General features: G+C 42.8%; 1 protein-coding gene across 1 annotated transcript in view; it reads left to right on the plus strand.

Annotated features, from left to right (window-relative positions):
- Positions 1-13,541, plus strand: part of COPS4 (COP9 signalosome subunit 4) — a 687,025-nt gene that overhangs the window by 310,641 nt on the left and 362,843 nt on the right. The window contains exon 6 of the mRNA XM_044060383.1: positions 7,347-7,462. Coding sequence (XP_043916318.1) covers positions 7,347-7,462 — 116 coding nt within the window. The remainder of the gene's footprint in view (positions 1-7,346; positions 7,463-13,541) is intronic.

Raw genomic sequence — 13,541 nt, forward strand, 5'->3', positions numbered from 1 at the left:
TGTTGCTCAGGCTTCTTAAATGGCTAGGCACAGCATCAAGTGCAGCTATGATGCAGTAGAAGCTTCATCTAGGGTAGTGACTGCAGGTCCTGTAATCAGGGGTATGGATGGCTACAGTTTTAGTCCCTACTAGAGGATATTGAGGCAAAACTCCTAGACTCTCCTTTAAACAAGGACCTTTTTGTTTAGTTTGGGTGATATCAGTCTTTTTCAAGCAATTTCAGGAATAAGTTAAAATTCTGAAGGACAGTAAACAGATGATTATTACTTTTGTGCCAAGATACCAAAAGAATTACCCTACAAAACCCACTTACTTCACTCACAGGGAACCAAGGTCTTCTCATAAGGCCAAGAAAATGCCTAGGAAAAAATTCCAGGATAAACCAGACCAGGACTGTAGATCTGGGAGGCCTGCTTACCTAAACAAATTTACCTGACTACTCTGTCTTCTTCCCTGTCCAAACGGCTCACCTCATCCCTAAAAAATTGGCCACTTATCATTTTAGACAAATGGGTTCTTTCAGTCATTTAAAAGGGGTATAGAATGACCTGTAAAAAAAAGTGCCTTTATTCATTGCCATCCCTTCCCCTCCACAAAATAAGGTACAGTTTCTCTGTCCCACCATTCAAACCTTTCTCAAGTAGGGCACAGTAGAACCAGTGCCTCCACAATATGTAAGAAAAGGGTTCTGTTGCAATTTGTTCCTTGACCCAAGAAGAGGAGGAAACTGGAAGCAGATTCTGGATCTCTCCACCCTCAACACCATTCCCTTTATCCCATCTTTCAAGATGTTGTCCCTGCAAACTGTGCTTCTATTCATTCTCCCTCTAGCCTTTTTGGTGTCTGTGGACCTAAAGGATGCCTCTGTCTATATACCGATTCACCAGGCATATAGGAAATTTTTGATGTGTTCTACAGGTTCATCACACTCTGTTCTCTGCTTTGCACTTTGGACTCTCTACAGCCTTCAGAGTCTTCACAAAGTGCCTTGTCATGGTCATAGCTTACTGCAGGACTCTGGGAATCCAGATATACTGTTTTGTCCAACCTGTTAATATAGATTTCTCAGCAGATACTCATCTCACATTTACTGCAAGGGAGATTCTCAAAGCAGTGGGATTCATGACAGCAATCATCCCATAGTTCCTATTGCCAAATTCCATATGAGGAGGATCCAGTAGTACCTGAAATGCATCTGGTCCCAACATTCTCATCCCCTTAACACACAGGTTCCACTCCTGCCTTGCCTAAAGAAGGAAACACTGTGGTGAATATCACAGATAAAGCTCAACCCAGGTCTTCCTTTCAACAGCAGTCACCACAACAGGAGCTGCACACAGATGCATCAGACTGTGCATGAGATGCATGGATGAGCAACCTGAAAGTTCAGGGACAATAGCAGACAAACCTAAGATCACGGCACATAAATCTGAAGGAGATAAGGGCATTAATACAGGCTCGTCAGATCTTCTCCCATTCTTAAAAAACAGGACCCTTGAGTGTTCACAGACAACACAATGGTCATGTGGTACATAAACAAGCATGAGGACAGCAGATCTTACAAACTGTTCACACTGCTATTTTGGCATGAGAGTAGGCTACAAAAGCAAACCTTTCTCTCAGGATAAGGTCTTGACAGACATAGCCGGCCTTAGGCATAGGTCAACTAGGTGGCCGCCTAGGGTGCCGCTCTAACAGGGGCACTTTTCCAGTATTAATTTGGTGTAGGTAGACTAGGATGGGGGCACCGGGTGATGTGGTGGGGGGGGGGGGCGCCATGGAGCCCTTTTGCCTAGGGAGCCAGTTGACCTAAGGCTGCTCCTGTTGACAGACTTTCGTTATTAGATCAAGGGAATATTCCCATGAATGGATGTTCAACAGGGAGATCTTCCTAGATGTAGTTCACAACTGAGGGGTGCCACAGAGTGATCCTTTTCCCTATATTAACAGCAAACAGGTTCTCCTCTTTTGCGCCAGGACTTAACTTTCCTCAAGCTTGGAAAACAGTGTCATTTCCTTAGAAATGACTGTTCCTACATGCCTGCCCTCCACTTCCTGTTCTTCCCAAGGTCTTATTAAAAATCCAAAGAAAATACCCAGTGGTCTTGCTGGTGACTCCCTATTAGCCAAGACAGCACTGGTTCCCCCTTCGCTTCCACCTAGCCAAGGCCCGTCACCAGTAGCTTCCCTCTACAATGGACTTGCTTAACCAGCAGAATGGTTCATTACTTCATCTCTACCTGTCATCCCTCAACTTGACACTATAGATGATGGGATTCAGATCCGTTTGACACTAATTTTCTGAAGACATGCTTAAGCTTGTCCAGAAGGCAAGAAAACATACTACCAGAATTTTATATATTTTTAAACAAGAAACATCTTTATTAAATTATCACTTATGATATAGGCAGTCATACTTTTGTGGAAATGAAAGCAAACCATATTGACGTTTTTAGTTGCAAACATTTTACATCACTTATAATGTAGCCAGTCATTTTCAGTCAAACATTATATAGCGCATTCAACTCCTGCCTTCTTTTAAATCTCATTCCTTCTCCAAAACATTACTCTGGATGTATTGTTCCCAAAATTCCCATTTTTTTCAATGTAATTTACTCCTCTTTTTGTAAAGATCCCATTTCCAGTTGTTTTGTCTCTGTTACTATATTCACTACTCCTGGTAAAGTTGGATTAGACTTTGGTACCAAAAAAATCTTTCATAGCAAAATGGAAAATCGTTACTATATAGTGTCATGTTAAAATCCGGACCCAGGCCAGGTTAATACCACACCGGTCCTCCCTTATTTGTTTGAGCTGTTACACAGTCTGGCCTAGTGTATTCATCTGTTAAGGCACACATTTCAGCCATATCTCCGTGCCTTCCTCAGGATCTTCCACTTCTGGCTAGACTCTAGGTGAAAATGTTGTTAAAAGGGGTACTCCACCTAAACCCCCCCCCCCCCAAAGGAAAGCCCACTCTCTTCTGCTTGGGACCTCAGCTATGTGCTGGAAAAACTTGTTCTCCCTCCTTTTGAACCAGCAGTATCTGCCTCGCTCAAATTCTGTACTTGGAAAACTATTCTTGTGGTAGCTCCCACCTCTGCCAGATGATTCTCTGAGCTACATGCCCTTAAGGCAACCCCTCCCTTCCTTATTTTTCATACGGACAGTGTGTCTTTTAAGGGCTAATCCTTCCTTTGTGCCTAAAGTAGTACATGAACCATCTCTCAAATGGGCTATAAATCTTCCCACTTTCTTCCCTAACCTACAAAATAAGGGAGAAATGATTCTATGTTCTCTTGATGTGCATAGATAGTTCAGGTTTTGCCTGAATAAGGCTAAGTATATTTGCAAGTCTGACCAATTGTTTCAGTTAGCAATAGTTGGCTTTGAAGCTGGGTTTCCTAATGAATCTAAGTCTATTTCCTTTTGCTACACTCAGCTTGACAAATTTTTACCCTCTCCAGCAAAGGCTTATTCTACTAGAGAAGTGGCTTCATCTAGAGCCTTTTACAAGGAGACTGACTATAGGACAATTTTAGAAGCAGCTATTTGGTCTCTCTGTATACTTCAACAAATAATATGGAGTGGATGCATTTTGTAAATCTAATTTGGTTTTCTTTGAGTTTATCTATTTGATACAAGTCATTTTAAAAAAAAAAACTTACAGCAGAACTCAAGATATATGCAGGAATGTCTTGGTCCCTCTTATTGTCAAGGGGAGTAGGATAGGCACTCTTCATTCTGTTTTCATTGTCTTTAGAATGTTTGGTAACCAGTAAGGACATCAGATTTAAGGGAATGTGTGGCAGTTCGTTAAATAAAAATGTCTTTGTTTCCAAGTGATATTCTGTTTTGTGATTAATTCTGAGAAGGAAATTGAAATGTTTCAAATGTTAGATAAGTATGGTAAGACTTCTGACTATATAAGATCATTAAGGCAAGCACAAGAGCAGTGCAGGTAAACTACAGTCTGTTACTGAGGGTGTAAGACATATTCTGCTTGCCACAAGTACCGATTTATTGGTCATTTGGGAGCATGGCTGGGGACAGTTTAACGTCTGTTGAAAGTTAGTATTCTAAGGAAGATGTTAAGTGAAAATTTCCTTAAGTGGAAAAGTATGGCTTGGATTTGGATCAGAATCCAAGCAGTCCACTTTTTTGTTTCACTGCTTCTTTTATGTGTTTTCCAGATAAAATTCCAGGAGATTTTTCAAGGCTGAATAAACAATATGCTACGAAGTTGTGTGGGATGATGGTAGACCAAGAGTTTCATGAGATAAAATTATTCTTTTTAAGAAGATGGGTGTGTCAAATGTGATGGATTAATATATAATGATATATGATGAACGTGGTACGAAAGAAAACATAATGTACATGGTGAAGCAGTAATGTGGTGTGCTTTATTATTTGGCTGAATAAACATCCTTTTACTACTGTCCTCATGGTGTTTTTGTGTCCCTGGGCACTTTTGGAACTTATTGGTTATTTTTGGTGTGCCTTGGTCGTATTGATATATAGATATATATATATATATATATATATATATATATATATATATATATATATATATATATATATATAAAATCCAACTGAAGGTGTTATATTTATGTACAGAAAGTGTGATGCTAAGTGGAAAAAGTGCTTAGGATAATGGAAGTAAAGTCTGTTTTTCTATTTTATAGGTATAAGTTTTGGCTGTACTCTGAACATAGAATAGAGTTGCCATGTATGGTAAAACATGCTGATAGAGTAGTGCATCTGTTATTGAAAAGGAAGATTGACCTATGTATAGTATTCTTGTTACCTGTAGGCAACACTGAGTTTGTTTTTGCAAAAGAAATGGTCTTATGTGGTGGCATTTTAGGATTAAGGACGAGAGAGTAGATAATGCTTTATAGTCCTTGTGGAAAAAAGTTAAGTGTTATAAGTTCCACAATGTTTGAGTTGAAAATGGAGGGTTGCTTTAGTATGGTCATTGACCAGAGGTTTGAAACAACTCTTGTAGTGTACCTCAACTATAATAGTTTCATGACGTTAGAGGGGCTAGATAAAACAAAAAAGGTTTATTAAATAGATGTATGTATAGCCAGACGTACCACATGGTGAAAGACGGTTCAGGATATTTGAATAGAAATGTCTGTTCAAATCGAAGGTTTTTATGCTGTCCATAAGATAAGGAAAGTGTTTTATAATGTCGATAGGTGCCATAGAAGCAGAGCAGAAGAAAAAGTATATTTATATGTGTCCGTGTTAGTTTGTTTCATTAAGCATAAAGAATCCTGTCTAGTTGAGTGTTTTTGGTGCTGTGAAAAATGCACTAAGATAAGAAAGCTGCATAATGTGTAATTGTTTTGTATTTATTGACTGTATCGTGCAGGGCTTTTTTAGGCAGGTGCGATGTACATAAATTTGTAGATATTCCAAGGACACTGAGTCTCATAACCATTCTTGCATTGTTAGTACCCTCCCTCAGGCAGCACCTCCCTTGTCCAGAAGGACCATACACGTCAGTCCTGGAGTAAATTTGTGCATACCCATTTAGTCCTCTAGTTTATATTTAAAGGAAAGGTAGTGAATCACACTGCTTAATGTGCAGGGGAAGTTTACTCCAGTGGTTTGGGAGGCACTGGGTTATAACCCTATCCCTTGTGGGTTTTCTTTTTTATTATTTTTATATTTGATCAAGATGTAGGTCCCTTGTTCTAGTGTAGAGTGTAGGTAGAGATGTTGGACTTGCTGAGAAACAGGAGTTCCAGGACATCCAGGTCTCCAGTGCCATGCTAAGCAAGTCCAAGGTCACCCCTCAAACTTATACAGGACACTAAATAAAAGGTTAGAGGTTCTATCCTCAGTAGCTCAGGGACTTTAGGCCTATGATCTTTTTAATTAGGAACCTTTGGGTTCTTTCTAATTGTGTAATATGTTTAGTGAAATCAATCCTAACGGGAGAGTTGTACTCTATAATCGGGCTGACTATTGCTGAGCGTAAAGGAGTGATTCATTCTTCAGACATTTGTGATGTTCCTTCGGCAGTTAGCTGGACTAAGTAATATTATTATTATTATTATTATTATTATTATTATTATGATTCTGTAAAAATAATTTCTTAACTGCCATTAAGTGATGGGTTTGTAGAGCTGTGTTGTGTAGACAGTATGATGAGGGGGAGGGTTTGTGTATCAAACATGATATACCTTTTAGCATTTAGAGGGGCCCATTTTTAGTATGTTGTTTGTCTTTTCAGCTTTTCCCGGTTAGGGGTCGCCACAGTGGAACTCCAGTCTGCTAGTGATTGGCAGTAGATGTTTTATGGGTGCCGAGGTGCCAGCTCGACGCCCAACCTTCAGCGAAGGCACGCCCATTTACGCATGTCTTTCGGAGGCCACTCGACCGCGGGGAGGACATGCGGACTCCACACAGAAGGCACTCCAGCCGTGAATCGAACAGGAGAATCTCTTGCTGTGAGGCAGCAACACTACTGCTGTACCACCGCGGTCATTTTTAGTATGCTAAGTATTTATTAAGGCAAGTTTGTTTTGGAAAATTTGGATGCCAAAGGGTGTCTTACCAACAACCTCAGTTTGCAATAGTCTGGAAACTTTGTTAGCCAGAGGTTTTGGCTTTCTGCTTGGAGTTCTGGAAAGTAAATACCAAAAAGGAGAGGTCCCAGCAGTGACCTCTGTGGAATGCTACTGGTCACTTTTCATAATTTCTAATGCTGCACCTGCAGCTCAAACTGTGTGGGTTCTGTCTTTCAGTTTGTTGTCTACGTCAGCACATATTGGCCACTTTTTAAAACATTTAAAATTTGTTTGATGCCAGCATGAGAGTATTGTCAAAGTCCTTAGCCAGGGCAAAATGCACTGCATGCAGTGCATGGTCACTATCTACACCCTCTGTAATCTATTCCAAGAAATTTACAAGATTAAATAAACATGATCTAGCTTCTCAAAACCAGATGTTAGTCAAGTCTAACAAAATGCTTGATATGACAGTTAAGGAAGTTAGTTGTTATACGTTCCATGGCTTTGCAGATGAGGCTTGTAAGACTGATAGATCTGTAATTATCTGGATTGGTTGTTAGGCCACCTTTGTGGAGGGACATTACCAGTCCTGTACACCACTCACTGGGGACAAAACCAATAGCTAAACTTAAATTACAGATTGAGGAGTGTGTCTGCAAGGGCATGTTTGAGACAACTAATTAATCCATGTTACATTTCTTTTTTTTTTTCCCCCTATTTTTTAAACCATACTGCATTTCCTCAGAATACCTTCACCGTAATGAAAGATTAAAAAAGGACTTTTCAGTTTTTGTTCTTGTCTGTTATTTCTTCCCCAGGATCAAGTATTCTTGACAGAGCAGTAATTGAACATAATCTGCTTTCTGCAAGCAAGCTGTACAACAATATTACCTTTGAAGAGCTTGGAGCATTACTGGAAATCCCTGCATCTAAGGTGATTTTGGAATTCATTTGTTTGTAAATTATGAATAGTCAATGGTGTTCTCAGAAAAGTTATCTAAATTCAGTAAAGAGTATGTTCATATTGATTTTTTTTTTTAGTAGCAGGGTGAAATAGAGTGAAACTTCTCATGTGCAAGTTTGTATAGTTGCAGCAGAAATGTTGCACTTTTTTATCTGAAGTGTAAACTGCTCCTCTTACCAACTGACAGCAGAGGCATTCTTGTCTGTTTGTTTGTATGCCTGACATAGATGATATTCACCAGTATGGGTCACTGTTGGAGTAGTCTTGACTAGGAGGACTTCTGCCAAGAAGGCCCAACATCTTGACTTCCCAAGCTTAGCACCTTTCCTCATCCTTTGCTGGACAGACTCCATTGTCACTGTGATGTCAGTATGTACTCCATAAAAAATGGGTGTTTGCTCACATCAAATGCAGATCTTGCCTCTTGCAAGTACACTTGCTTGTTTATTTGCACTATAGGTGCCATTAATATGTCTGATGTTCTTTGTGTTTCATTGTTGCAGTCATCACACTTGGGTTATCTGCCTGAAGGCAGCCCTTATTCTGCCCGAATACCAGAGACTTAGTATTTCTGTGTCAGTTGCTGTCGCTCCACGACTGACATCAGGTTGTCAGGGGTATAAAAACAGGCAGCCGACACCATTACACCAGTCTTTCTTGCCAAGGAGCCCGAAGCAGAAGCAGTTCGCAAGTAACGGTCGGCCGCTACCTGAATTTTCGTTTACGAATTGAATAATCCTGAAGTCTTCTAAAGCTAAGTACCCCATTGGGGATCCTTTTTTCTTGCTCTTACCGATGTCGGAAAAAGTTAACAATTGTCTTGCCTGTGGAAAGCAAATACCACACAGAGATTTTCATTCTTACTATGTCACCTGTTTAGGCCGAGACCACGACGTACCTCGCGGTCGGTTTTGTGCCTTGTTCAACGCCCGAACCATTCATCGTCAGGCTCTCTTTGTCATTAAATTCTTCCACTCTCAAGCTCCGTATTCCGAAATGGCTTCGGTAAGCCATCCGACTACCGATATTCCAAAAAAAATAAGGATAAAGACATAGACCGCATTGGTCCAAAGCTCCCAACGATGATTCCATTAAGCTAGTCGCCAGTTCGCCGGTACTCGGTGAGGTGCTTTCACAGCCCCTGATGCCCACTTCTAGGGATTTGCAGGCCTCTACCGAGAACCATTCGGAGTCTGGTATGCCACGAGACTCTTCTTTGACTATGGAACCTGCAGATGTCTCTACCTTAGATGGGTCCAGAGCCTCTGTGCAGGCACTGGCTTCTGTGGCATTTCTTCGCACTACCGATGTTCGACTCAAACCGGCGACTTTATCTAAAACTACCGAGTTTCTTAGGCCAAGAGTATGCACTATGCTTAGAAAACCAATGACCAAAGCGCATGCACCTCCTCCCATGCCTCAAAGACAAATGCTTAGAATGGCAGAAGACCTTATTATACTGATTAGGGGAAGCCAGCCTTCCCCTTCTAAGAGAAAAAGAGACCAGTCCCCTGCAGCTTCAACAGACCAGGAGTCCGATGAGTCTGAGGTATCTGATTATGAAGACATGCCCTTATCTGCTTATGTGGATTCAGATGCAGAGGAATCCATTCCCTCTGCCTCCCCTCCAGAGGAGTTTTCTTTTGGTGAAACCTTACATACCTCAAGAGAGCATTTCCACTGGGAATACCAGGACTATCCTCAGTCCGAAAACAGACTAAGGGAATTCCTAGATTTGCCACAGCACAGACCTTTAGCAATACCCACTGTCCTGGAGGTTGTTGATGTTTTTTATGGAATCCAGTCTTACTCCTGATACTTTACCTTCTGCTCTTAGGAAACCAGACGGGTACTACAGAGTATCTGACACTCACAAATTTCTTTTCAAGAATCCTACTGCTGACCCAGAGATCATTTCCCAGGGGCCTAAAGGTATCAAGGCAACTACAGCCAAGAATCTCACCCCTTCGGACAGGGATATTCCGAAGCTTTGGACAGATGGGGTAAGAAGGTATATACCTCTGCTACTCTTGCTATTTGGGCATTATATTGTCAGTTTCACATGCTGAAGTACCAGCAACATGTTGTGGAATTTATTTAACTAAAGTTGACAACCTTTACAGACGGTGCAGAAAATAAAGAATTGCAGGAGCTTATGCACTCTGCAAGCCAAGTCAGCAAGGATACTTTGCAGTGTGGCTTTGATGCCCTAGAGGCATCTTGACGGGCAGCAGTCACTGGTTCTGTATTGAGAAGGCATGCTTGGCTTAAGGAGCAGACCTTGCTAGACCATTTCAAATCAAAGTTATTACATGCTCCTTTGAACAAGGACAGTTTGTTTGGCACCAAAGCAGAAGAGGTTCTTAAAAAGATGGAAGAAAAAGCTAAGTCTATGCAGACTGTTAAAGAATTCTTACAAGTGCAACCCCCTAGATTCAGTAGGCATTGCCCTTCTAAGCACTGGTCCTTTCCAGCCCCCTCCCAGCCATCTCAAACCAGGCCCAGGGGAAATAGACCACCCAGATTACAGTCTCAGGGTATGCAGAGATCTAAGCAATGGAGTTGCCCCCACCCCTAAAGCAGGGAGTAGTAAGCCACCTCCTTACAGAAAAAACTCACAATGACTTCTCCACTCCTCTCCCCATCTATGCCCAATTGCTTGTACCCCTAGGAGGAAAACTTGCCCTTCATGCAAAAAAACTGGATGTCCCCTCACACAAGACCGATGGGTCCTCAACATTGTATCCCAGGAGTACAAATTTTACTTCCACTAACTGCCAACCCCAAGGGGGTTCCCAGACCTTCCCCCAAACCAGTGGGCAGAGGGTCAAATTATCCCTACTCTCCATCAGAGCTATTCAGCCGGTTCCAGTGGAACAGATAGGTCAAGGATTCTATTCCTGACTCTTCCTGTTGGCGCCCAATCTTGGATCTTTCAATTTTCAACACCTTCCTGGTGGTACCTAAATTCAAAATGCTTACCCTGCAACTATGCTAACCAAGGATGCCTGGTTAGTCACCCTAGACTTAAAAGAAGCCTATCTGCACATCCCTGTAAGGGAGTCATGCAGGACATATCTACATTTCAGTTCTGGATCTATGCATTATCAGTTCTCTGCAGTTCCCTTTGGCTTATCCACTGTGCCCAGAGTATTCACAAAATGCCTGGATCCAGCCATTGCATACTGCAGGCCGAGAAATGTCAGAATTTACCCTTACTTGGACGGCTGCCTGATTCAGGCGGACAGTCAGGAATTGCTGTTGCAGCACCTGACATTTGTGAAAAACCTCCTCACTTCCCTGGGGTACACCATCAAAGAAAATAAATCAAAATTGGTACCCAGTCAGAGGATTGTATTCCTGGGAGCAGGCTTGGACACAATATCCCAGATGGCATTCCTCACTTCAGAAAAACAAGTCTATCTGACTGCCCACTTCAAACAGATGGCCACTAGAACCCAGCTATCTGCAAGAAAAATACTGCAGGCCCTAGGGTTCATGGCCTCATGTATACTGCTAATTCCATATGCAAGACTGCATATGAGGAAAATTCAGTGGTACTTAAAAAGTCTCTGGTGCCAACATTGTCAGGACCTGGAAACAGTCATTCCTATCATACCTAAGGACAGAGTTTCTTTGGTGGGCAGAAGCATGCAACCTCAACAAGGGACTGCCCTTTACTCAACCCCAAGCCACCCAGACCCTAACCACAGATTCATCAGACTGTGCCTGGGGAGCAAACATGGACGGCAAATGCATTCAGGGCCACTGGAGCCCAAGTCAAATTCATCTGCACATCAACCAAAATGAGATGCATGCTGTGCAGAACGCCCTAACAGCTTTCAGATCCCTACTCTTTTCAGGGCAATTTCTAATAAAAACAGACAACACCACAGTTATGTGGTACATCAACAAGCAGGGGGGAACACATTCCTACCCACTCTGCAGGCTAGCCATGGCTCTGTGGAACACTGCATTGGACATACAAGTTCATCTGCAAGCTCACTTCCTGCCAGGCAATCAAAATTCACTGGCAGACGACTTGAGCAGAAATCTCCTAGACCCACACGAGTGGCAGTTAGAGCCCAGCACCTTCAACCTTCTGATTCAGAAATGGGGGACCCCAGAGGTGGACCTTTTTCCCTCCCCCTACAACCACCAACTCAGCAGATTCTGCACCAGGAACCCTCACAGCAGGGCCTGGAAAGTGGATGCCCTATCCTTTCAGTCTCTCAGTTTGTGTTCCCACCCCTACCCCTTCTCTCAAGAGTATTACTCAAAATAAGACAGGACAGACCGAGGACATTTCTTATTGCCGCTGACTGGCCACGCCAGCGCTGGTATCCACTGCTGCGCAACCTGACATCTGTGCTACCATGGCACATACATCAGAACCCTTACCCTGCTCTCTCAGCAGGAGGGGCAGATTTTGCATCTGCAACTGCAAAGCCTAAAGCTTGCAGCCTGGCTTATCCCTTGAATCCTATCCCAGCAGCTCTCAGCAAACTGGTGTTGGACGTCATTCTTGAAGCCAGAAGACCCAGTACAAGGAAATTCTATGCGGATAAGTGGAAAAGATACTGCTCATGGAGCCAAGCTAAAGGCGAGGAAACAACTCTGCCCTCCCTGCTTTTAATTTTGGATTACTTAGCAGATCTACTCCACAAAGGCCTGTCCTTCTCTTCCATTAAGATTCATGCCTCAGCCATTTTGGCTTATTACACACTGAGCCACCTCTCTTCTCGCACCCTCTTATCAAACAGTTCTTGTGAGGGGCAAACAACTTAAGGCCACCAAGGAGAACACCCACCCCTGCTTGGGACCTTAACTTTGTACTGGAAAAGCTCACACTTCTATTCTTTGAGCCTGCAGCATCAGCAGACTTAAATTCCTCTCTTGGAAAACAGCATTGCTTCTAGCCATCACTTCAGCTAGAAGAGTGTCTGAACTACAAGCACTTATGGCTGTGGAACCCCTCATTATTTTCCATGCTGACAGGGTCTCTCTCAGGACAAACCCTTCCTTTATGCCTAAAGTGGTGTCCAGTGTGGCTCTTGATCAATCCGTACATTTGCCAACCTTTTTCCCTAATCCCCCAAATAAAGGGGAAAGGATCTTGCACTCCTTGGATGTGCACAGGCAGCTCAGATTTTACCTGGATAGGACTTATGCCTTCAGAAAATCAGACCAGCTCTTAGTCAGCTTTGCAACTGGGGCAGAGGGCAAGGCCATTTCTAAGCAAACTATATCTAATTGGATACCACATTGCATTAATTTCTGCTGCAAGCACCATGGGAAACCAACCCGCCCAGGTGGTCAGAACACACTCCACTAGGCCATCATCCACCTCTACTGCATTTCTCAGGGGAGTCCCTACCAGGGACATCCTGGAAGCTGCTACCTGGAGTTTCAGTACACACTTTCACCAAGCACTACCATTTGCCTGTCTTCTACAAATCCAGGGCAGGCTTTGCAACAGCAGTCCTGCAGGGCTTTCTAGCCAACCCTAACTCTTCCTGACTGCGTCCGCCCTTCTTCAGCTTTGGGAATCCAGTAAAGTGTGATGACTGCAACAGTGAAACACGAAGAACATAATACAGTTGTGTACACTTACCATAAATGTAGATGTTCAAGTGTATTCACTGTTGCAGTCCTGGTTTCCCTCCCTCCAGCCCCTTCTCTCTCTCTCTCTCTCTCTCTCTCTCTCACCCCTTTCAGGGGTATTGGTAGTGGTATTTACTTTTTACTGGTGGTGTTTTCCCCACCATAACTTGGCTCCCTATTTGAGGGGCTCCTGACATTTGGGGCAAGAAAAACTGATGTAATGGCATCAGCTGCCTGTTTTTATACCCCTGACGACCTGACGTCACTCCTGGAGTGCCAGCAACCGACGCAGAAAAACTAAGTCTCTGGTATTCGGGCCGACTGAGGGCTACCTGCAAGCAGATAACCCAAGTGTGATGACTGCAACAGTGAATTCACTCTAATATCTACATTTATGGTAAGTGTACACAACTATACTTTTTGTAGTAGGCTAAAAGTTTGGAAG

This window comes from Protopterus annectens, chromosome 2.part0, assembly GCF_019279795.1.
Source record: "Protopterus annectens isolate FY-2018-M chromosome 2.part0, PAN1.0, whole genome shotgun sequence".
NCBI lineage: Eukaryota > Metazoa > Chordata > Ceratodontiformes > Protopteridae > Protopterus > Protopterus annectens.